General features: G+C 39.1%; 1 protein-coding gene across 1 annotated transcript; it reads left to right on the plus strand.

The window, feature by feature from the left end:
• Positions 1-1,897: 1,897 nt before the first annotated feature.
• Positions 1,898-26,839, plus strand: LOC134665122 (tyrosine decarboxylase). The gene is made up of 11 exons (XM_063521950.1): positions 1,898-2,284; positions 17,545-17,596; positions 19,501-19,571; positions 20,184-20,420; positions 22,554-22,840; positions 23,493-23,745; positions 24,477-24,663; positions 25,223-25,287; positions 25,609-25,826; positions 26,108-26,188; positions 26,637-26,839. The coding sequence occupies exons 1-11, from the start codon at positions 1,970-1,972 to the stop codon at positions 26,746-26,748; spliced, it is 1,878 nt and encodes a 625-aa protein (XP_063378020.1). The 5' UTR covers positions 1,898-1,969; the 3' UTR covers positions 26,749-26,839.
• The last annotated feature ends 114 nt before the right edge of the window (positions 26,840-26,953 follow it).

Raw genomic sequence — 26,953 nt, forward strand, 5'->3', positions numbered from 1 at the left:
GCCATCGGATGATATCGTTGATTAGCCAACGTTACCAAAATACACAAAGGCCCATTGTTGGGCATCAATGCTACAGCCAATGTTGGTAAATGCGATATTTGTCGTCATTGGGCCATCGGATGATATCGTTGATTAGCCAACGTTACCAAAATATACAAAGGCCCGTTGTTGGGCATCAATGCTACAGCCAATGTTGGTAAATGCGATATTTGTCGTCATTGGGCCATCGGATGATATCATTGATTAGCCAACGTTATCAAAATAAACAAAGGCCCATTGTTGGGCATTAGTGCCACAACCAATGTTGGTAAATGCGATATTTATCATCATTGGGCCATCGGATGATATCGTTGATTAGCCAACGTTACCAAAATACACAAAGGCCCATTGTTGGGCATCAATGCTACAGCCAATGTTGGTAAATGCGATATTTGTCGTCATTGGGCCATCGGATGATATCGTTGATTAGCCAACGTTACCAAAATAAACAAAGGCCCATTGTTGGGCATCAGTGCCACAGCCAATGTTGGTAAATGCGATATTTGTCATCATTGGGCCATCGGATGATATCGTTGACTAGCCAACGTTACCAAAATACACAAAGGCCCATTGTTGGGCATCCGTGCCACAGCCAATGTTAGTAAATGCGGTATTCGTCACCATTGGGCCAACGAATGTTATCGTTGTTTAGCGAACGGTAGCAAAATACACAAAGGCCCATTGTTGGGCATCACTGCCACTGCCAATGTTGGTAAATGCGATATATGTCATCATTGGGCCAACGAATATTATCGTTGTTTAGCCAACGGTACCAAAATACACAAAGGCCCATTGTTGGGCATCTGTGCCACAGCGAATGTTGGTAAATGCGATGGTGGGCCAATACAAAATTAATGTTGGCTACGGATCGAACCTCATCCCAACGTTTTCCCTACCGTTGGCACCGTGGGCCCCAACGAAAATGCTACTAGGGTAGTTATGTTAATTGCATTATTACAATCATAAACAAGTAACCCTTAATTACTTCCTTCGCCTTCTGTAAATTTAGTTTTCTTTTGTGCAATAAATAAATCTTTCTTGAAGGTTTACCCATCAATCGCATGATCCCATGAATATTCAAGCTGACTCATACATCCATCCCAGGCTCCTTGAATATTCAACCTAACTGACTCATTTTTTAAATAAAACAATCAACATTATAGGATTTATAAGTTAAAATGAAACTAACACCTACCTACATTTCTTCAATCAATTGTACATAGACATACTATACAAACTCTAATTTGCACCTTTGCGTGGCAGCAGCTCGGAGCGGGTTACAGTAGGTATATATTAATATGTTTATGGACATATGGGTATATGGACATATAAAATTGTTTTTTTTATATATGTATTATGTATTGATTTACGCAGACGCAGAATGAAATGGTTATAAAAAAAAACAACTAGATTTAAATTTTACAAAAGGAAGCTATTTTTTATTCAGTATCTACCTACTTTAATGGCTTCATTAAATATTAATAGCGGTCATCATGACTGACCACATATTATATTAGTCGCGACTCATTGAGAACTCGAATACGGTGCATTTCAGCGGACAATGAATGAAGTGGCGCTCGAGGGCGGGCGGCGGCCTTCCCGCCCCCTTACAAGCGGCAGCGATTTTTACAAATAACGTCCTTACCTACCAAAATAAAAACTTATACACGATTTATGCAAAAACTTAGGCTTAGTCAACATATAATCTTACACAGATTTTTTTAAACGTCAAGGGAAAAGTAAGAAAATATGACTGCATTTAGATCGATTATCGCGCGCTTTTGGCTCTCGTAACTCGCGGCAAGCATCCCCCCGCGCTCCCGCCCCGCCCTCTCGACCAGCCGAGTGCTGACTGTGTGGTCGTCGAGTCAGCCGGAGGCCTTCGCGGCGCTGACACCGCACTCTGCTCCGGGAATTATAAAGTTTCGAGATGGATACGGAAGAGTTCAGGGTTCGGGGGAAGGAGATGGTGGATTACATATGTACGTACATGACGACGCTGCGTAAGCGGCGCGTGACGCCGTCGGTGGAGCCGGGCTACCTGCGCGCCGCGCTGCCGGCCGAGGCTCCTCAGCACCCTGAGGACTGGGACACGGTGATGGACGACGTGGAGAAGAAGATCATGCCCGGAGTCACGCACTGGCAGCATCCGCGCTTCCACGCCTACTTCCCTTCGGGCAACGCGTATCCGTCTATCTTGGGCGATATGCTGTCTGCTGGCATCGGATGCATTGGATTTTCATGGGTAAGGAACTGTCTTGTTTATAAATACAAAATCGCGAATGGTATTAATATCGTAGGTACGGCCGAAAAGTGAAATAGGAACGATAAGTAAGTAGGTAATTGCATGCTGTATGGTGTGATTACTTCTAAACTTTCCTTTAGGGGATTATATGTCCAAGTATCAGAATGGCTAGGTGTCCTAATGTCCAGTGTTCATATGTACATACCTATTATATATACGTTAAATAGTTACCTATTTTGTTTAACCCCTTATTAAAACTTAGTTAACTGGTAAAACTTGAGCGTAGAGAGGGCTTCAAGGCACGAGGGTTAAATAAACTTTGTCACCGAGTGCAACACAACATGTTTCACCACACCAACGCAAGGAAAGTACTAACAGTAAAACAATACAAATTAAATCCAAATTAACTTTATCATTCCTCTTGTGGATAAAATTGAACATTCTATCAGTTTATAAAGAGCTTGCTGTTCCGGCTCTACTCATGCGATGGATGGATGGAGATGGATATGGATAAATAAAGAATAAGGACAGCTGAATGCTTGCTGTATGAGTCAGTATCAATTTCAATAACTTAAAAAATTCAAAAAGAAAAAATAGTTAAGTACTTCTTTTAGTCATTTTAGATTAGTAGGGTACTTAAGTCCAATTTCCGCCATTTTGAACATTTTCCAAAAAACGAAAAGACAGAAAAATTCTACTAACTACCGAACTGCTCACAAAACTTCGCATTCATTTTTCGAAATGTTCTTCGAATTGTTTCGCCAACGCCATACAAAGTAGGTATAAGGGATCATTGTAATAGGAAAAAACTTAGGGACTTTTATTTTATGCACAAATCCGATTATATCGGAAGATATCGTGATTCTGCATAGATATATTAACATAAAAAATCACATTTAAGAAAAGTTACCACTTTTTCAAGCCATTATACATAACAAATTAAGGACACTTTCATTTTGGAAACGGTTTTCCAACGGACAGACAGACGCACGAATGATCCTATAAGGGTTCCGTTTTTTTCCTTTTGAGGTACAAACTCTAAAAATTGTTAAATGATCATTGACCTAAAAATGTTTCTATCCCACAATGTAAAGTATTTGTATTCGTTAACAAAAAAATATAAAACTTTCGCTAAGTTGACTAGGAGCTACGGCGTAGCACTCGTAGCACAGCCACACCAGTTTTATTCATAGTGCAGTAAATAAGTTTAGGAAAATGCATATGATTACCAGACATCGTACATTTTCCAGCATTTTTGGTGCAGCGGAGTGGTGTTAACGGAATTGGTATAAATAATTTCAAACCTAATGATTAATTAGCGTTAATTACGTTAGTATTAACCATAATTTACTATTTCAGTTGAAATTATCTATACTTACCAATTCCGTTAACACCACTCCGCTGCACCAAAAATGCTGGAAAATGTACGATGTCTGGTGATTACAGCACGATTACAGTTAAGGCCATAGGGCGAATAGTCGAACAAGCTTATAAGAAGTCACCGAGGGTTCCTGGTAATTTTTTAATAATTGTTGTTATAGTGGCAACAGAAATACATTATCTGAAATTTTCAACTGTCTAGTTATCACAGTTCATGAGATACAGCCTGGTGACAGGCAGACGGACAGCGGAGTATTAGTAATAGGGTAAAACCTTTGGGTACGGAACCCTAAAAAACTATAAGCTGCCATACGAGCTTTGCAGAAGCACGTATCGTGCACGTCTGTTATGGCTCCTCTACACGATGGGCCAACCCTAGCCACTCCAAGGAACGCATTTAGAGGGAGCAAGTGATATTGCTATCTTATTCTACCGCATGGCTGCATCCCTTGGAGTGGCCGGCGCTGGCCCATCGTGTAGAAGAGCCGTTAGATGCGTCTTCCAATTCCAAACAAATGTTGACATTTATTAGAACAGTGATTGATCGAAAGGTCGGACGTCACTCGTTCGAGGGTGGATAATCGCTTCCTATTCCTGCCATTGGTTCATTAAGTTTAGTAAATAAACTAACAAGAACTTATTTTTAAAACACCCAATTGTCAGACAAACACCTTTCTTTTTTCACGACTCCTTACTTATACGCTTCTTGCGTAACTGTTTTATTTTTACAAGCTTTTATTTAGTTTCACCTGACCGTTGTCTGTCTGTCTGTAATCAAATCTTGCAAGTTAAATTTGATCCACTTCCCGGTTTCCGATCGAGCTGAAATTTTGCATACAATACGTAAGTCGAGTGACAATGCAATATTATGGTGTAATGGAGCTGATCTGATGATGGAGACCGGAGGTGGCCATAGGAACTCTGTGATAAAACAACGAAACCTAATTGTGTTTGGGGTTTTTAGAATTGTCTCGATGAGTATTAGTTGCCTGTGGAAAGAAAAGTACAGTCAGCGATAAACGCTTGTACCAAAAATGAATTTTTTGCCAAAAACTTATGTATGTATCTTATTAAGTCTTAGGTACTTACATCATTACATGAACTGTATCTTAGCCCATTCGGTAATGCTAATGACAATGCACTGCCTACGAAGCAGGAGGTCCCGGGGTCGCATCCCAGTGAGGGCATTTATTGGAGTGTTTATCACGAACTTTGTTGAGTGATGAATGCTGTCTATGTATGTAAGATGTAAGGATGTAATTATATCTACATAAGTATGTATTTATATCGTCGCCTAGTATCCACAGTACATACAAAATTTGCTTAGTTTGGGCCGATTTGTAATTTTGTATAACAGTCTCAACAAAATATTTATTTACGTAAACGTGCACTTTGTTGATAAGCAAAATGTTTAAGGTTCCTCTTTAGCAACTGCTGTTTAAGAACCGCATTCTCATACCGACTGTACCTAAAGTTTCTTCATAAAAGTATGAAAGTCAAGTTTTTTCATTAAAGTAATTTTACGTAAAGTTTAAAATCGCCCACTTGCTCTACATCAATATATAGTGCACTAAGTATTAGATACACATACTCGTACAGTGAACGAGTTTTTTTTTTTTTTTTTATTATGCATGGGTTTACTCATGGCCACAGACTAGCCGAGGCGTAGACGTGGCCTACGATGGAGCGAGCTCGCCCAGAAGGTGCCTGTTCACTCTTGATTTGAAGGTTGCCGGGTTATAAGAGCACGGAAATATAGACGCCGGCAAGGAATTCCATTCCTTGGCAGTGCGCATAAGGAAAGTAGAAGCAAAGCGCTTAGTGCGAATTGGCGGAATATCTACCAAGTAAGGATGGAAACCGGCCGTGCGTCTCCCAAGTAACACAACGTAGCTGAATATTGTTTGAATAATAGAGCATGCCGTACTTAATGCTGAATAAGGTAGCTGTATAACAGCTGAATAAGCGTTATACAGACGTTATACAGAAGGTTTGGGCGCAAAGTGGGCAGTGCCCACGCCGCTTATTTCTGAATAACAGTAATGTAATAGCTATATAAGTGTATGCCCACACATTGAAACGCTGAATAACACTTGTATAGAGGCTGTCAAAAGCTTATATACCGCTTTTAAACCAAAGTTATCCAGCTTTGTACACAATGAATCAGTTATTCACACGTTATGAAGCTTTTGGTTCCAAAGTGCATTTTTACAGAAAATATATTCAGATATTTGTGTTAAATCAATGATTTGTCTTCCATTTTAATTTGTGAACTCGTGTCAAAGTGTAGTTTCTGCAGTGAAAACTTACAAAATAAGGAGGACATCACCCATATATTTATTTGATGTTTACATAACTTCAATTTCATTGCGCATGCGACTTTACTGTTAATATATATATGCATTTTATTTAAAATTTTAAAGCGCCGCGTAAATAATGCACCGTTTCAAAAGTAAATATAGAAAATTTACTACTCCACATTTAAATTTGTAATTTTTCTGCGGTGTTTAGATGTTTTAGTGATAGAAAGTGTACTTTAACAAGTTATGCTACGATAAAACCAGTTTTATAAATGAATAAAATGGGTTTTTCAGTTCATTTTCAATTCCTATATAATTGTAGAGGTTAGAAAGTGAGCAACCGTAATGGCGTCCGACTGTGCTGAATATAAGCTGCTGCCACAGCTATTATTGTGCTAATTTCTGAATAAGCATTCACATTATTCGCGTTTCTAAGCAACATGTTAGATAATAATGGTCTTAACACAACAAGTTTTGAATAACATCAGTATAATAGTAATTGTTTTCTCAATCTTAAAGCCTATTAGGGTTCTATACACAAATAGTAAAAACCACATAGATCCTCACTACTTTGATGATAAAACATTATAGGTATGTAACACGGGCAATATTCAATCCTACTTCCCACTAATATTATAAACGCAATATAATATATAAGTTATATGATAAATCTGGGGGCACGGCAGTTTACACAGTTATTTTTTCCGTTATCAGTTCCGACAAATATGTAGTAGGTAAAGGTAACGCAAAGATGTACGACGTGAGTACGAAGATGTATATAGTATGAGTGGTATGGTTACGAGTATGGTATGAATATGAATATGGTATAGGTGCGAAGGTGAGGGTATATCATTCATTCATTCATATTAGTAGCGGGTATCACGGGTATGAGTACAATTAAGTATAGTTTGATATGGGCAGTATTGTTTAGGTATGAGTACCAGTACAGTGTAGGATGGGTATGAGTAGACCCACTTGAAAACTAAAAACAGTCTGTTCAAAATCGACAGGAGAATCGATTTCGCTATGAGGGTGATTATTTTATTTTTCTCATACCCAGTCCAGTCTACAACTTGTTAATGCAACAATATGAATAACTACCATTTGACTCATTGTTTGCCAACTAATAACAACCTTAAATGGCCATTGGTAAACTTTATCTCGTTGCAGTAAGGTATGAAAATGGTCAGTTAACAGTGTTTACGATGGTAACTAGCAATTGTTTTACGTCATTAGATGCAACGGATAGTTGTTTGGCCGGATTCCGGATATCCGGCCTGGACAATGGCCGAATATCCGGTATCCGGCCGCCGGATATTCGGCCGGCAGAACTATACCTACATTTCGGTTTTTCAGGTGCGCATTCTGCAGGTTTGACCTGTTTCCTAGTAAACGTTCGCGCGGACTCATTTCTAGGTTCGAAATGAGTGCGCGTGCAAGTCAGTGGAATGATTAAATTGTTTTAAAATAATTAACAAGTACGATTATGACCGTGTCTGTTTCTTAAATCCAATTTGTTTACTCCGAAATCATGCAATGTTACTATCCGGTATCCGGCCGAATAGAAGGTCACTATCCGGTATCCGGCCGGATAGTAAAATAGTGGCCGGATAGGCCGGATATTAACCGGATATCCGGTGCATCTCTAATTAAAAGGACTATGCATCTTGTGTAAAATAACCAATCGAAGAGAATTGTTAAGAAAACTAAACCTCGATTTTTTAAATAATGGTTGGATTAAAGAATATGCGTATTTATTCTTGATGCGTTCAAAATAAAATAAAAACACGCTCAAGCTCAAAGCAATCAGACTCAAGTAGCACTGTTGACCGTGTATAAAGCTACGGAACCCTCTCCACTGCGCACTTGTTGATACTAAGCAGTAGTTTGAATAGCGCTTCTCATTGCGTTCATTTTGCAGCTTTTAGCAAGAAAATATAGTATATGTGTACTAAAATCGCTATAACTTAACTATAAGTGTTGTTTTAGTATTTATTATTCAGACGTTATGTCAATAAAAGCCATAATTAACCCATATAAGCAGCTACTGAATAACAAATAATATGTGGATTTTATTACAGCTTCCAGTAATAGCGTCCACCTTTATTCAAAAACTAGCGTTAAAACAGAAACTGCAACCGCTTTTATACAGTTGAAAGTCTTCACCGACGCTTCTTTTCAGCATTTAGTAGCCACTATCACAATTTTCTTAATATTGTCTGCTTAAAATCATACAACACAGAATATATACAGCTAATTGCTGCTAATGCTGCTATTATGCAGCTTTTAGTAACCACAAATGCTTTAAGCTGAATAATGTCTAAGTAACTGTGTAAGAAATAAGTATTATTCAGCTTTAATATGCAAAACCGATACTATGCAAAATTTATTCAGCATTTATTGGTATAAAGGCCCCACTAGGCCCACATATTTTCTTATTCCGAATTTAGTAATTTCCACCGCATATACACAAAATTTATGCAATCTTAATTTGAATAAGATGATAATTTTACTCTATTATCCTGCTTGTGTGTTACTTGGGCTAAAAGTCCGATGGTAGAATGGGGACGGTGGAATGAGCTCGTGTAGCTCTTGGGCACACTCCCCGAAGTGCAACCTGTAGAATACCGACAGGCTGGCGACTTTCCGCCGATGGGCCAAAGTCTGAAGCTTAGCCGTTAGCTTCTTGTCGCCAATCATCCTCCTGGCTCTGCGCTCCACTGAGTCCAAAGCGGCGAGTTGGTATTTAGCTGAGCCATCCCACAGGTGGCTGCAATACTGCAATACTTTGAATGACCTTTGGTCCATTGTGTGTACGACTACTCTTGATTTGAAATTTTGCGATATTCTGAAGCGCTATAGAAGATGTGAAAGTGCTTTTATAGGAAATGTTTATTATTTGTAAAATAAGTCAATTTTATGTTTAAGGCATTTATATAGATACCTACATATTTTTATCGGCATGGGCGGATCTGCATACCAAGCTGATTTGACTGAATATTAATTTAAAGATTTTTTGTCGTCAGTTACCTAGATAAGAGAGGTGTCCATCAGCCTGCGTTTGCCATTTCCTGTTACTCTTTCCTAATATCTTCCGCAGTTAAGCGTTCCACTTCTCAGATCACAGATAGGTATGACACCAAGATAACAGTGTATATTGTTGTCAAATCAACGTGGCCTTCTCAAGCTGGCCATACATAGAGCATAAGACTCTCATCCTAAAGCCTTAAGGCTCCGTCACACAGGCGCGTTTGTTAAGTTGTTACATGCGTGGTAGGGCAGCTTATTTTCTCAATACATTTCATTAATATTTTACACATAAGAAGCAATTTTCGACCCGTTACTTAACATGTACCTACACCGATAATTTGCAACATATTTAATAAAAATACCATACTACGTGTTTATTTTTAACCGGCTGTACTACTAAGCAAATTGCATAATGACGTCGGTCATTAATATGCCACTGTAAGGTAACTAGGTATAGATATACCAGTATAATGTCCCGATACTTACTGCAACGCATCGATCTGAAGCCACCGACCAGAATATCGATTGGCTCTGTAAACGTTCGCTATGAATAATTTCCGTTTGTTTCGACACATTTTGTACAGGAAGTGTTAGAAACTTCCAGTAAGTAGGATAAAGTTGACAATTAAGTTTTAAAAGTTTCATTTATAACTAAATAGGTCCTATATTTAACAAGTCATATATTGTACGAACTTCTGAAGAACATCTGCCCAAAACTCATTGACTTTTGTCTTCGTAGGTATGTCCGGATGTTCTCCTCTACAGGTCGCAATTCTCAACCGATTTCTGTGAAATTTTGTGAGCATTACTATTCAATAGAGAGATAGAATTTTTCTGTAGTTTATTTTTTTGAATATGGTCAAAATTATGGGAATTCGAATTGGCATAAAGGACTTAAGTGCCATTAGCATCTATGGCACTCAAGACCATTGTGAGTGCGCTGTGATAATGAGTATAATGACTCAACGTCACTCAAAGAAGTATTTTTTAAATGTTTTAAGTTTAATATTAATCTTATCGTGAGGTCTATATCTCGCAGGCAGAGCCACTCGTAATACTAGTAGAGATTTACCTGCTGTTAGTATGAAGTGAAAATGAAAAAAATATTTATGATGTCATACAAATTTAACATCATTAATCCACAAAAAGTATTCTAGAATACACCCATTTTATTTCTATATTGACTGCGTGCATGCGTGCCTAAGATGTTCCGTATAGCTGTCGGCTACACATGGTAGAAACATTAGGGACCTACACTGTGCATATATCAACATTACATTAGGTTCGTAAAAACTTATGCAATTAGAACCACCTGCGTATTATACAAATGGATGTAGGCAAAATTTACGTCTTCTGGTTAATTTCGTCATTACTAATGAGCATACCTATGACTTTTAAGAAAATACGACAGTTTCCTAAAGCAGCTATTAGCGTATTTATAGGGTAATTGTGTCTGTTTGCCGTCCAGTGCCTGTTTCCGTCCACTTGGCGGAGTTGCTACAAAGAATTGCGGAAAATTTGAATATAAACAAGCCTTCTCACACATGTTTGGATTTGTTGCAATCCATAATGTCTAAGCAATATTTTTACCAAAATAAAAGTGTTATTTGACAAATAGCGGCTTAAATAAAAATTATGTAAGTGGCGGCATTGCACCCAGAGCTTGAAAACGCAATTTTGCAAGAAAAAAAAAGTGTTAGCGGCAAATGTTCACGGTAAGTTTATTAATTAATTTAGCTAGTTTAAGTTACGTTATTGGCACATACTGCAACTTAAAAGTATAATAAACGCAATTTTAAGTGTTTTTTATAGTTTTTTCATAATAATCTTCGATAAATTTAGTGGACGAGTACTGACATACTAATTTTGAAAAATATTTAGTTTCCGACCACACGGACGGTAACTGGAACAGCTAGGTGAGTATTTGTTATGGTCGTTTTACTTCAAAAGACTTATAAACTACTAAATATTTTCTCTTAAAATGATGTTTCTTGCTTATAAGATTATACATTTTAGTTTTCGTCCACGATTTTGTCACTGTTGCTTGATTAAAATCATATTTAAAATACGTGGTCGAAAACTAAAAATAGCTTTAAATATTGTTTCAGTTTCCGTCCATGTACTATGAGTGGTGTAGGCGAGATTTATTATTACATGATTACAGAGGGCGAAAATAGCAATTCGTGGATGAGTTTCGATTTTGTTCGACGAAATGAAAGAATTGAACTGAGTCCGACAATGAGACGATTCCACGAATTGCTATTCCCACCGGAGCATATAGTGCTTTGCTCCAAATATGCGAGGAAATAAGTTAAAATAGGCAATTAATTATTTAAGCATCAAGCATTACTCGAATCTTAATATAAAAAATGTCAAATACTTTCGATTTTCCCTCCTTAATATTAAAAAAATAAATAAAGCAATTTTAAGAACGCGTATCCAGACTAGTCAATTTTTTGCCAATCTGATTAAATTGCCCGATCGAATCAGGACGTGCGGACGCAAACGACAATTTGGCTCGCCGAATTCAACCGCCGATAATGCCCGATATTACCGATAAAATGAGATGCAAGAATACTATATAATTTGTGATGCCAGTATTTTCGTTCTGGGGTATTTTTTCAATTTAGAGGGCTCTAATATTACCATAAATCTAAAATTGGTGATTATATTGGAGATTGACGCCAATTTCATTCCTGATCAAATAGGTCGATTTTATCATCCCGTCTGGATACCGCTTGTTTCGCAAACCAGTTAACCTTAAGCCCGCTCCACACTCTTGCGCGAATCGCGGCGCGAAGCCGCGAACGCAAGCGTGGAGTCGAGATCAAGGCCTGTTCACTTCCTAAGAAAGTTATGTCCCCAAATTATTGCGCATGTGTGCGACAAAGCTTCTATGTGTGCGTTGGCCTCCGAGAAAAAGTTGCGAGTAATAAAAATAAAAACATTTTTCTACAGCAACATTGCTCCCAACTCTGATTTAAATTATCACGAATTTTATACATAATTAATCATAAAACGGGACTTAAAACGCTTAAAACTTAATTACACGCGATTAAGTTTTATAATGAATATTTGCTTCCAACTGTCTTTATCAATATTCATAAAATATATGGAGGGTAGGTACGTCTACCCACCATAATAAAAAAATATATTTGTCAATGACTCTGTCCAACTGCTGTGGTTAAAGTTCATAACGAAAATTTTATTTATTAAATATTTAAATAATAAATACAACGTAGCGGTACAACCACTTAAGACTGTAAGTCTGTACCTACATAGATTACAGCAATGCACATAGAAAATGTGCTAAATGCGGAGCAACGGCTGTTGAAGCAGCCAGAGTGAAATTTATACAGCTTTAGTGGGTTCAGAAGGAACCGAGTCATAACGCATCTGGAAAGCGTATTAATTAAACGTGAAGAAATGTATGAATGAATACAAGTTAGAAATCTGTGTAAAATGCCGTGTAAGTGTAGTGTATCTGTGTGTAAAGTGTAATAGGTAGGCCTGCCTAATGTTATTTGTATAATACTGAAAACTTTGTGAATGCGCTTTATTAATGTCTATTTTTATTAAGTTGTCAGGGTTTAATTTTCAGTGTATATTTCTATATGTAAAACATGATACAATGTTATAAACATAAATATGCCTTTTATTTAAATCAATAGATAATACCACAAACAAGGGGTAATATTTGCATCTTTCATATATTTCGTGATATGAAGATAACAAATATGTTTATCAACATAATTACTATATACCTATAATACCAATACCCGCCAGGCTAAACCGGTTGTCAACTTTAGTTCCATTGGTACACATCGAGGGCGCCAGTAGTATAAACGTATAAACGGTTGGGGACATTTTTTTGTATGGAGTTACCGTTCTTCTCCTAGTGAGTATTATATTCTTTGGTCGAGATCACAGATCTGTGAAATCGACTCCACACTCGCATTCGTGGCTTCGCACCGCAACTCGCGCACGAGTGTGGAGCGGGCTTTAAAATAATTGAAATGTCTATGATTATTAAGCAGTATTTACACGATGTTACAAAATAGTCCTGCAAGAACGAGACATATAAAAATAAAAATTAACTGTAACTGTGTTTCTCGTGTTTATATTTCTATGTACAATAAAGTAAATACATACATACATACATACATATTATAATTGTCTCCCTATCTCGCTCTATATCCTACAGCATGAACTGATAGCTGTACCAGGCCGTGTGGATGCTGGTTTAATAAGTATCTGTTTTTCGCTCTTACTTAAGCCCCGCATTCACACTCCTACCTTGTAGGCCGCCTCGTAGTCCGCCTCGTTGGGTAGGATTGTGTATGGGGGTTGCAAACTACGAGCCGTCCTACCGTTTAGCCGTTTGTAGGACGGTAGGAGTGTGAATGTGTGGCTTTATAAAACTGCGTCCTTAAAAGCCATCTCTTTCTCGCTCTCACTCATGGGAGCGGTTGTCTATTACACGGCTTTAATGGACGTACATACGGCGGATCACCTTACACACGATCGAACGTGCGCCGGACCGCAAAGTCGCGGTCCGGGCGTCTGTAAGGCCAAGCGCGTACCACGATTTTAATTTTTGCGACACGATTATAGAATCGCGCTGTAATTTATCGCAGAAAATTCACTGCGCGCACTGCGATGAAAAGTCGACGATTTGTTCATTCTCGACATGGATTTCGTACCAGTCGCTTGTCGTGAAACAATATGCAATCGCTGTATGACTTTGAGTATTTATACCACAAAGGTGATCTCCTTTTATTTCTATAATTAAACGGTCAACATCTAGCGTCTCATCTTGGGACTCCATTGGAGGAGCAGGTTCCGATATGTTGACTCTTGGAGAGCGAAATGCCGACTGAGGTCCGGGTGCGATTTTATTATCGCAGTGCGCGCGGGGCCATACAACTCCGTATGCTGCAATTCACTTTGTGACAATCACGTCGCGAGCAGTCGCGGAAAAATGTGACAAATCACAATTTTAAAATCGCTGCGATTTTTTTGTCGCATATGCGCGCACTGCCGTTTATATGACATACGTTACATTTCTGCGACTAAATTATCGCGCGACAAAAAGTCGTGGTGCGCGCTTGGCCTAATATTTTACATATGATTTATCATAGATTCTTTATAAGGCACCATCATACACGACACGAGCTGTTTTTCTAAAGAATTTCAGTGCCTAAATCTCTATGGGCAATTAATTAATTCAGAATGAACTCCCTCACGACTATGACCATACATAGAGATCTTTTCCTACAAAAAAATAAATTATTGAATGACCACGTATATTCAGACTCTGAATTTCTCAAATAATATAATATAAATAATATTATCTAAAGTTGATAAATAGATTGTATTAGGTTGTTAGTAATTTAAGAAAAACAAGTTAAATATCTGTTATTAATAAAATAAAAGTGGGTAGGTATTATAATTATAACTGGTGTTTATCTTAATAATGCATCTGCATTAGTTTTTCCTATACATAAATTAACACAAGAAAAGAAATAACTATCATACATTTAAGTGGGTATTTCATGATAAATTTTATTGTCCAGCTACTCTGGCAGCTCCGATAAGTTGATGAAAACTAACGCAATGACCCTATATACAACAAAACTAAGCCGGTACTAGTAACGTACATAGCTTAAAAATAAATGAATCCTTATTATATTGATATTATATATTATAAATGCGAATGTAACACTGTTTGTCGGTCTACTGAGGAAGGAAATATATATAAATATTTATCACGAAAATAACCATTCTACGCGGTCGAAGTCGCGGGCAGAAGCTAGTAACTAACTAAGAATTATCTATATAACATAAAAACAAAAAATAAAGATAGGTATAATTGATGTTCAATGCAATAATGCACCCTACAGTACTTTTTCATACAGTGGACGAAAACTGACTCATACGTGGACGAAAAGTAGCTCACAGGCGGACGGAAACTGAAATAACCCTACTTTTTCAAAATATATTTTTTATAAAATAAACCGTAAATATTATTTAAGGTCACGTAATATTAACCTAAAATAGACAATATGAGCAATACAAACAAATATAGCACATTTAAGTAAGACTACTTAAATATTTTTTTTTAGCATTTCAAAGTAGGCATCTCCTATAATTGGACGGTATCTGACACAATTACCCTATCTGTCGGCAATTTTTTTAAATAAACACAAGGATAAGTACAACAGCAAAAACTATGAGTTGTAAATATTGATTTAATGTGCTCAATGTTTATTTTTAGGGAACTTAGTTCTAGTCATGAAAAGCCGCTTGCTTGGGTTTAGTTCTAGAACTTGCCCATATACATGACTAGTCATGAAAAGCCGTTTGCTTGGGTTAGAGTAAGGATAATTATTCTGATCGTGTGAGGAAATAAATAATGTGTTTAAATTATCTACACATAAAGTAGCCCCGAAACTGCTTTTCCATACTAATGTAATCCCTTTTGGTCCCGTTTGGGTTTTTTCGAATTTTTAATTAATAGGTATAAGAGTTAGGAGCATTTCAAATGTTTGCTTACTTCGCTAAGTACCTACCTACCTAACTCTTATAATAATCAAAACATGTAAAAGAGTCAAACGAAGGGACAAAGCATCCAGAAAATATCCAGTGAGGAAAATGGAACTAACGTTTGTATCGAAACGCGGTCATCCCCTTTCATTTTAAGTCCGATCGTAGCACTTAAAGTATGCGATCATAAAATAAATGAGAATTAATTGTCATCACCAAATTTATTGCAATCGGTTTGCTAAATCAGTCGGTTAGAACCGCTTGATAGGCAATATACTCGTAGCCGCTGTTAACGGCTTTTGTGCTAATTTGACTATTTCATACCATCAAAATAATGCTGTTATCAGGAAGCGTGTTCCGATTTGTAAATAGTATTTTATGCAACAGTTTTATAAGAGGAGTCAAAAAATGTGAGTGGCGTGGGTAACAATGTGAGCCGAAGGCGAACATTGTTAATAAATACGCCATGAGCATTTTTTGACTACTTATACAACGTTGCATACAATACTTTTTCTATGAGTAGGCAATATATTAAATAAAATACAAAAAAATATAAACAAAATTTTATTTATGAAAATGTCAATGTAAATTTTGGATAGTAGGTATTACTATATGTATGTATGTAGCTCTTTTCTGCGACAAGCACCCATAATACCAAATATTACTGCAACCTGTAACAAGACAACGGAGAATTAAATAATATTCAGTTTCAATGCAAAAATATCAAATGTGCGTAAATATAGCTCGTTGTACTGTGTACCTTAAATAAATAAAAAATATAACATATACCAACCTTGCTTAAAAGATAGATCTGATCCGGAGCTTCCAAAGTCTTTGAAAATACACCAATAAGACGTTTTCAGAGAATGCCGAAGATATGTGTTCCAATCTCCACGCCATGAACTTCTCATAAGATTTGTCGTATAGGTGCTGCGATTTAGTACTTAGGCAACAAATTTTCGGTCGCTGCTTGTGCTGCAGCGGATATTTCTTCAGGTGTATAAACAATGTTGTCCTCTTTGTCCATATTCAACACTTTTTATGAACGCAAAACAAATAGTAACGCAAAATACTTAAAGAACAAGAAATTACCGGGAAAGGCGGGAAACGTAAAAACAAACCAGTAATGTCTATGGTTATGTTTTTTTTAAAGCCGTTACACACTACCGCACCTCACCCGGGTTATGGTGCTGTAGGGTATAAGTGTGTTACAGGCCTTAGAAGTCCACCTTCCAATAGTGATGATACCAAAAAAAGTATGTTTTATTATGTTGGTAGCAATGAACTCAGTACAAATTTTTTTTTTTTTTTTTATAAAACCGTATGCATTCAATCGTTTGTCACGTTGGTTTGTTACCTGCACTATAGACGGTCAAGCAAATCTTGTCAGTAGAAAAAGGCGCGAAATTCAAATTTTCTATGAGATGATATCCCTTCGCGCCTACAATTTTCAAATTTGCCGCCTTTTTCTACTGACAAGATCTGCTTGACCAAGTATAGCTTACAAGTGCTTTTTTGGGCAATAGACTATAGACTTTTAAGGAGTATTAAAATAATAATGTATGCCCTTATATGTTCGTTCGTGACTATGTAAATGACAGATAAAAGTACACGAGTAGAAAAACATTATATCAATACGATTTCGATATTAGAACAACGCGCTCCCAGACATAATTAAGTGGGTCCGGTACCCACTATGTAAGCGACGCACTGATTAAAAGATTTACAAGAGTCTTTGGAATAGATACACTACAGTCATTAAAATCAAATTAGAATAACATTTTACAAATCTGAACACGCTTCCAAGCCATTAAAAAAACTAGATTAACTAAACTTATTATGACGTCATAAAAATCCCCAATAAATACCTTGATAAGTCCAATGTCTCCATAAATATTATGTATTTGTGTGTGTATTTTTTGTCCGCGCGGGTTAACGATGGCCCGGCGCCGCAGTGTCAGAAGTAGCACACGTAACGCCATTCATCGCAGTCGTTTGTTCCAGGCGGCAAGCCCGGCCTGCACAGAGCTGGAAATCATTATGCTGGACTGGATGGGTAAGCTTAATTAGCAATTATTTTAGGTTTGCAATGCATGGACTTAACAAATGACTATAGTTTAGAGATTTGGAACGTGACTCTACTTATTGGGTACCTACATTGTACAAGCAACTCTGTAAATGTGTGGTTTATGTAGGTAGGTAGGCATATCGGGTGTCCTTTAAACCAACGCCAAGACTTAAAGGCTTTACCCAAACCAACGCCAAGACTTTATTTCGGTTTGTAATAAGACTTAAAGGGCTTATAGAACACTTGATGTGCTACAATACAAGATTATTAAGCAAAACTCTTAATGAAAATCTCATAGTTTTTGAGATATATCGGCACTTTTATATATAAGTATAGCTACACAAATTAGCGTTCGAAATTTAAACATGTAAATATCACAACAACTACATACATCGTTGCGAATATTTTGCTTCGATTTTTAGTGCGTTCCTACCTATTTACGAATTCGCGTCAGGTACCTTGTACACTGAAAACGTAAAAGTTGATCAACATTAATTAAAAGTTGAACGAAATTAAATGTTTCTATGAGAAATCAACTACCTACTCTGCGCGCCTATCTTTATTAAATTTCCCGCCTTTTTCTTTTGTGTGCCAGAGTATAGTAGACCTACAAACGAGACGAAATAGACGAACAAAAAAGATGTGTTTTAAATGCCGCATACTTGCGCTTACAAAGCTTGTGCCAAAAGTCAGCGAAAGCGCAGAACTCCAAGCCCAATGGTATTCTTTAAATACCTAAGGGTGCTTATGCCCCCGGTGCGATTGGACTTTAGGTCTGGGAATTGAATCGAACATTTGAATCCTATCGTCAATTTTCGGATTTTATTTTGACTTTGACTACTATTACTACGCGTAAGTGTGCTACGCCGTAGCCCGTAGCAGGCCGCGTAGCCAAACTGCGAATCGCTTACGCTCCGTAGCGATCGAAACGCAACTGTCACTGTCGCACTAATATGGAAGAGTGATAGAGAGACACTAAGCGTTTCGTTGTCGAAGCGATAGCGATTGTCACCTTGGCTAGGCCGGCAGGACCTTCTACGTATGTAGCATAGCTGTTGTATTGTAGCCTTGTAGGTCTCGCTAGGTGATGTAGATTTATTTATCCGTAACGGGCTTTTTTTTATTGGGAATAGTAATGACTAGGTATTTTGAGTTAGTATTAAACTAATACTTTAATAAATAGTATGTACATTCGAAGCTTAGACGAAACGAGCCCTATTCTGATTCTAATTTCTTGTTCTGAAACTGTTATGGATATGATCGGTCAGCTGTCTACAGTGACATTCTGGACTAGGGATCCAGGTTGTAATATCAAGCAAAATAGCAGTGTGTTAGTACAGTCACCTGCAATAATATGTTACTTTTCGAAGGCCGCAAAAATATGTGGCACTCTCGTAGGTATGCTTCTACAAATAAGATCGTATCAGGGGCCCGATTTTTGAAATTCGACCGCTCGATTTCGTGTATTTCGGTTAATAATATATCCACTACTAGGCATTTAAATTTTACTAATAGAATTGAAAACGAGTGGTCAATACCACTAGATTCCCAAGTTCTATCGCTCGTATTTCAAAAACTAGCATTTCGCCGTTTTACACCAATTTTCGAGTGACGAAATCGAACGATCGAAATTCAAAAATCGGCCCCCTGATATTTTTGCGGCCTTCATCGTGTTACACATTATTGCAGGTGACTGCACCATGCCAGATTTTTTCAATACCAATATACTAATTCGGTGACAAAATTGTTGAATCAAGAAAATATTTATGACTACAAAAGCATATTTTTATTAAATCAATATTGGCTCACCGCCACCTTAGCCTCAGGGGTATGTAGTAGCATTAGGAGCGCAGCAGGTGTGAATAAGAAACCTTATAAACGGACTATTACAGGTAAAGCGATCGGCCTGCCCCCGGCGTTCCTCGCACTCGAACAAGGGAGTAAAGGCGGCGGCGTTATTGAGGTAACCATTACAATTACAATTTAGAAAGAGGTCGAAGCTTAATGTTAATATTGTTCTTGTTCATTAACCGCTCTGTTTATATCTAGAGATTAAATATACACATATAGCAAATTTCATCGGAATCGTTAGAGCCGTTTCCGAGACCGAGCCCGAAGCGACGAGAGAGCCGAGCCCGAAATATATATATAAATAAATATACAAGAATTGCTCATTTAAAGGTATAAGATAAATTGTATGGAGATGACATTTTCACTGTACCAAGTGTTTTAAAACTTGTAATTTAATGTCCGTGATAGTGATCAGCCAAGTCCAATTCTACAATTCGTGGCTATAAAAAGCAGTAGATAAGTAGGTACAGTTCAGTTCTTATATGCAAAAAGTTAATGCAAACAAATTCATTATACAACAATGCTGACACACGCGGCGTTACGTGGAGATTAATATTTATATTTGTAGATCGAGGATCGGTTGCACCAAACCGTCTGTCACCGTTAAAGCGTTCGCTAAATTATATCGTATGGGAAGTTTCATAGTTTACTGCTGAGTGATGTTAATCAGTCCGCTAAAAGTGGTAAGTGCAACTGGGCTTTACTCGTCTCTGTAATGTCGCAGGGTTCAGCGAGCGAATGCGTGCTTGTGTCCATGCTCGCCGCCCGCGCCAACGGCATCAAGCGGCTCAAACACCAGTTCCCCAACGTAGACGAAGGCCTCCTGCTCTCCAAGCTCATCGCCTACTGCTCCAAGGAAGCCCACTCGTGCGTCGAGAAGGCCGCCATGATCTGCTTCGTCAAACTACGCATTTTACAGCCCGATGAGCACGGCTCGCTGAGGGGCGAGACACTCAAGCAGGTGAGAAGCCTCATTTAAAGTCAATGGTTCGGGTTAATTTAGGATTTAATTTCGCGTCGACTGGAGTATTATTTTATAGGAATAGCGAGTTGTAATTAAAAGAACGCTAAAGCCAAAGAAAATGGTGGCGTGAAAATATCAGTTTCACCTTTTAATAGATATACCTAATATCAACTTCGAAAATCGAGGGCATTATCATTTAGTCCCGCCGTTAATGATGTATGTACCTGCCAGTGGCGGAGCGTCCATAGAATTCGATTCCCATCGGCTTGTCTGATATTCAGGCTCTTGGGCCATTTTCTTTAAACTTATGAAGAAAAGGAAGGACAACTTAGCTACGGCTTACCTACGAACAATCTAGACGCGCCGCCACTGGTACCTACTATAGCATTAAATATCACGTACGCAATGTATTTAAGTTATTCGACGTCTGGACATATTTTAAAAAGGAAAATACTATCTATTTTACCTATCGAAAACAAGAGCGTAATTTTTAAGTTTTTGAAACTGTAACAGAATTACATCTGGACCACATGCAGACTGCCTAATTTCCCGAGAGAACCGCTACAATGTAGCTTGAATGCAGCATGGTTTCTACAACGCTCAGTATGTTTTTCAAAATTAAGTTCAGTGCGGATATGATGGTCGTTCTTGTCTACGTGACAGCGTGATAAAACGGTGTCCGTCACTTTCTATCCCATGGTGTTGAAAAGTGACAGTTGTTTTATCACGTGGATAAAGATGGATAAAGCTATCCATAATACGCCGGCTGATGAAAAAATATGTTTGGTTGACACTGAATGGACGAACGTAATTTGTAAAGATAATCCTTTTACAGATTGTACATATTTAAATTGTATAGTATAGTTAAGTAGTGAAAACGAGACAAAGGAAGTTTGTGTGAAAACAGACATGCATAATATGGTACTAACTATAATTTCGGAAAGACTCGTCTTACTGATCTTAATGCGATGTCTATGTCTATGTCAAAGAGACTAGTTAAGCGTTTCTTTTATTTTTTGCCATTTTTATATATTGTGACCTTTTTTGCCACTTTTGTGTTATTTCTACTCAGAATCACGAGCTCTTTCGATCTTAATGGGATAAAAAATATCCCAGGGTTTTTCCTATTGTATTACGATTTCCCCATATACTTTGTATGACGGTAAGGTAACAAAAAGGAAAGTTTGAAAAATGTATGAACTTTTTAGGACACTTTTTTCTCCTAAGTATAAGGATGAAAAGGGCTCGCGATCCTGACTAGAAATAGCACAAAAGTGGCAAAAAAGTTCACAATAATTAAAATGCCAAAAAATATAAGAAACGCTCAGTTATCTATCGCATTTCCGTCCATCGAAACCCTGAAAGTTATGTCGTTTAAATACAGGTAAGTACATTAAATATTACTTAAAAATACCTTGACCCAATGATGCAATGCAAATACGCTTAGTTTTTGTTTGGAAATTTAATTGGGGGAGAGGCTGGGTGCACGCGGAGGCGGCCAGATAATCGGGCGTTAATTTGATGGCACCACCGGCGGCGCCGCGCATTTAATGACCCGGCCTGGATTCCGGAAATACGTGGAGCGCCGGGCGGTAATGGAGCCGCATTGTGTGCCACTTTCAATACCGCAAATATTGAAATTTCACGATACAGAGCAGCTCTCGTGGACCACTTTATTGCTTAAGGCTTGGAAAGAATAGGACAATGAATTGTGGTTTGAAAATGAAAGCGCACAGTTCTTTTGGAGGAAATTAATACTTCAATAGATGAAGTACTCGTAGTTATAAAGTAGACCTATATAAAGTCAACAATATGAGGATAGTATTTTATAGTTGCATTAACCTTCTAAGAAACTTTTTCCACACACGAGCCAATGAGTTAAATTTTGGAAGGCATAAGTAATTATTATAAATAAGTACTGCTATCAACCCACCAAGAATATTTTCAGTAAATAGCGGTCGAACGCTGCTACGAGCGACGGCGTAGTAATATGGTAGCAATAGGTACCTTGTTGCTTAACAATGAAGGTCCACTTATATTATTTTAATTAATATACCTGTACGTAATATACCCTATATGACTTAAAAACTACAATGTGACAACAATGTGATTAATGAACTGTGTTGAAAGGCGATGGAAGAAGACGAAGAGGCCGGCCGCGTGCCGTTCTTCGTATCCCTGACGCTGGGCACCACCTCGTGCTGCTCGTACGACGACCTGCCCGGGGTGGGGCCCATCGTGCGCAAGTACCCCTGCGTGTGGCTGCACGTCGACGCGGCCTACGCGGGCTCCGCGTTCCTCTGTCAGGAGCACAAGCACCACCTGGCCGGGATCGAGTACGCGGATAGCTTCAACGCCAACACTAACAAGCTCATGCTTACCAACTTCGACTGTTCGCTGCTGTGGGTTACCAACAGGTATGTTTGTATACCTATGGTTTACGTGAACGTCCTTTTTGTACACAATAATGATCGCGTGGACTCCTTCAAAACCAAACATTCGAGTTATCTTATTCACTTAGGGTCGGTTGCACCAAACTATTCGTATCGTTAAAGAGTTCGCTAAATTTTTATGTATGGAAAGTTTCATAGTAAAGCGCCGGGGAGCGCCGGCTGACGTTGATTAGTCTGTCAAATGTGGTTGGTGCAACTGGCACTTAGACAATTTCTTGCTATAGAAAAAACCCTATACGTCTATAGCAAAGGGTCCTCTATACCTAAATTCTAACAAGGCAGTTTCGTCATGGCGCTTCTACGTCACAATAAACAGACCAGAGGCGCTACGAGTATCATATGAGTATGCTACCGTGTAATACACTTAGGGTCGGTTGCACCAAACTGTTCGTATCGTTAAAGAGTTCGCTAAATGTTTGTGTATGGAAAGTTTCATAGGAAAGCGCCGGGGCGCGCCGGCTAACGTTGATCAGTCTGTCAGATGTGGTCGGTGCAACTTGCACTTAAACATTCTAAAAACCTTTAGATGTCACACCCTTAGGTATATACCTTTAGACGTAGGTACCTACTGCCCGCAGTATTTGATTACCTAAACATTTTCTTTTTAACCGATCAGGTACCTGCTAACATCAGCGTTAGTAGTGGACCCACTGTACCTCCAGCACTGCTACGACCACACCGCCATCGACTACCGCCACTGGGGCATCCCGCTGAGCCGGCGCTTCCGCTCGCTCAAGCTGTGGTTCATGCTGCGCAGCTATGGGATCAGCGGCCTGCAGCGATACGTGCGCCGCCACTGCGAGTTGGCCAAGTATTTCGAGCAACTCGTTAGAAAGGACGACCGGTTCGAGGTCTGCAATAAAGTCACGGTAAATTATCATCATTATTTTAGCCGGAAGATATTTTTTTATATACTATCGATTAATTATGTCTTGCTAGAGTGCCGGCATAAGGTACTGCGTACTCACACGCCAGACCTTGATCTAATGGGAAATTGGGAAGGCGTGTCCGTACTATGCGTTCGAGACAAATTCAATTTCTCGTGTCGTCCTCGCAGAGGTAACAACTCGGACGAAACTTTGAGATCAAATGAATCAATCATACAATTCATACAAATATACTTTTGCCTGACCTCTAAAAGACCTTTATAGTACCTACGGATGTGAGAAAGAGAAAAATAGAAAGAGGTTGCGCTTCTTTTTATAAAATTTTGCCTTAGGGCGCCTTAGTTATAATTATAATAAGCTATTATTTATTTATTTCTCTTACTTATTTTAAACACATTTTGTATTTGCAAGCTGAGACTTGCGATTAGGTAGGTGAACCAACCTAATCATTGTGCTGCTCTCGAGATCGTTTCTTGGTTTCTTCTAATACCTAACTGTCGACCGAAAAACTACACGAACGAAAAAACGCACGTCATACATAATCGAATCAACCCCATAATCGACATTCGATGTGGGAACCTTTAGGTAGGTAAATATTACAGTTACGGAAAATGAAATATGTATAAATATTATAGTCGGCTCCCTCAAATTTTTCTCACTGAATACCTTATGATCGATACTTGACCCGACTTAACTTTATTTTTTATTTATAGCTGGGTCTCGTATGCTTCCGGCTAGTGAGCGGCGGCGAGACTCCGTTGGAGCAAGATGAGATCAACAAGAAACTCCTCACCACAATGAATGCCTCCGGAAAAATCCACATGGTGCCTGCGAATGTGCGCGACCGCTTCGTCATCCGTTTCTGTGTTGTGGCACAACACGCTACACGCGAAGACATCGGTAATTATTCGTTTATCATCATCATCATCATCTCAGCCATAAGACGTCCACTGCTGAACATAGGCCTCCCCCTTATGGGGGGGTGAATACCATAATCCCCACGCTTGGTAGGCGGGTTGGCGATCGCAGTCGAGTACCTACACCGGTCCACCGGTGGTCTTGGACGTAGTTTAAGGACATACTCGGGTCCAACTTTATAGCAGCAAGAAAATACATGCAGTACTAAAGGCGTAAGGTTATTAGCTGGTAGAGACCAGTCTAAAAGAAAAATGAATAATCTATTCATTCACAACTCCCTATTGCCCTTGGTAGGTATATTCAGGAGATAAAGATTTTCGATGTTGGCGGTAGGCCATCTGTTTCTTAAAAGTCATATTCATTTGAACGCGTAGGTATATACTACATGGGATTTATTGAAGTTTGAGTTGTAATGACATGTGCCACAACCACGATTACACGATTACTGCCATTCTAACAAGTGGAAAAGGCCCATAATATTTGAGACATTTTGATCTTGCTAAGGTTCATGGCTGCCTGCACGTTTTTTCTTAATTTTCAGAAACAGCGTGGGATATAATAACGGACTTCGCTACAGAACTTCTCGAAGGACCGGATAAAGAAAGGGTAACAACTTAACAAGATGTTCATATAGCATATACACTGGAAAACTACAATTTTTGGTGCACTTTTAATGCAAAGAAGTTTTTTAAAGGGAATTATTAAGTGTTTGCAAAAAGCACTCACTTTTTTCGCTTCTCGTAGTGCATTAAGCAGTTTAGGTAAGGCTGCTAAAAGATTTTTTTCCTCGAAGCAAGTTGGTGGTAACAACTTGGATGCTTGACTCGTATGAAAATAAGAAAGATCCAAGTTTTAAGCTTCGTGGAAACGTACATTTACCTTACTTGTATCGTCAGTGACAAATCATGTTACCTTCGCTTCTTGCAGGATCTCAACGAGGAGCGCGCTCGACGGCACCGCGCCGCGCTCGCCCACAAGCGCTCGTTCTTCGTGCGCATGGTCAGCGACCCGAAGATCTACAACCCGGCCATCAACAAGACCCCGCCGCCCGTGCCCGCCACGCCGGGGTCGCCGCCCCCCGCGCCCGCGCCGCAGACCCCCGACACGCCGGGCGACGCCGGCGTGCAGCTTGAACCGCCCACGCCGTACGTATCTCCATCAACAGAACCCGCATCCGCGCTAATATGGTATCCGAACTATAACAATATGATTTGTGGTTGATATGATACTTACACGACTCGCAGTGCATGTCGCGCACACCAATAGGTATTAACCATCATACGTTTTTAAAATCTGAATGCCGCTCTTAGGCTTATCCACCCAAGCCATGCCATCTAAAAGTAAAAATACTTACCCCTTCAGAACAACCAAATCGGTTAAAAATGAGTTATGTGTATAAAATGTAAATATACTTACCTGTTTTCAGTAAACAAGCATCCTGGATCAGCTGGCCGCTGGCGTTCTTCTTCCAGAGCGTTGACCACGACGCGAACGATTTACCATTAAGGTAATGGCTGGTAACGGTTTACGAGCAATAAGTAATGTAGGGTTCTGGAAAACTGGTCAAATGAAACCCCCTTGGCTAATGACGGATATGCCCTAAAGGCCAGTAGGGCCGATAGTCTATACAATAGGTGCTGAGAAAGGGGCGGCTAGTACGTACGTAATTTGGCTTAAAGGGCTACCTAAACCTAGGCGGCCTAGGCCATAATAATTCAGTCTATATACGTCCCACTGCTGGGCACAGGCCTCCTCTCATGCGCGACAGGGCTTGGGCTATAGTCCCCACGCTAATCCAATGGGGATTGGGGACTGACCTAGGCCATAAAGCTGCAAAAAAACAAGTATTGGACACTATCCGTATGGTTGACAGGTAAATCCTAATATAGGTACTGGCGCCATCTGTAAAATACTTGGACCGGCCGACCTTATTAACCTTTCTGTAATTTGGTCAGGTTCCGTCACCTGGACACGATGGTGCGGCTGAAGAGCCCCGGCGCGGCGGGGCGGCGCGGCTCGTCGCCCGGCGCCTCGCCCGAGCGCCGCGCGCCCTCGCCCCAGCACTGACCCCGCTACCCGCCCGCGTAAACCAATAAACTACAAGAGCATTCATCCCTGTTTCATTCACTTTCAAAATATATTCACTGTTAGTGTTGTAGACTTTGTTATTTCATTACCGACTTAGGTGATCCCAAACTTGGCTTCCGTGGTCGCCACTGTAAAATGTAAAATGTTCCAGTGGCCATCCTTTCTTTAAAGTGTTATTCTATTG

This window comes from Cydia fagiglandana, chromosome 6, assembly GCF_963556715.1.
Source record: "Cydia fagiglandana chromosome 6, ilCydFagi1.1, whole genome shotgun sequence".
Taxonomy (NCBI): Eukaryota; Metazoa; Arthropoda; class Insecta; order Lepidoptera; family Tortricidae; genus Cydia; species Cydia fagiglandana.

Excerpts from the sequence above, each read along its gene's own strand:
- LOC134665122 (XM_063521950.1), top strand. The coding sequence starts at position 1,970 with ATGGATACGGAAGAGTTCAGGGTTCGGGGGAAGGAGATGGTGGATTAC. Across the intron at positions 25,288-25,608 it reads AAGGACCGGATAAAGAAAGG|GATCTCAACGAGGAGCGCGC; the intron begins GTAACAACTTAA and ends CGCTTCTTGCAG. Across the intron at positions 25,827-26,107 it reads CAGCTTGAACCGCCCACGCC|TAAACAAGCATCCTGGATCA; the intron begins GTACGTATCTCC and ends ACCTGTTTTCAG.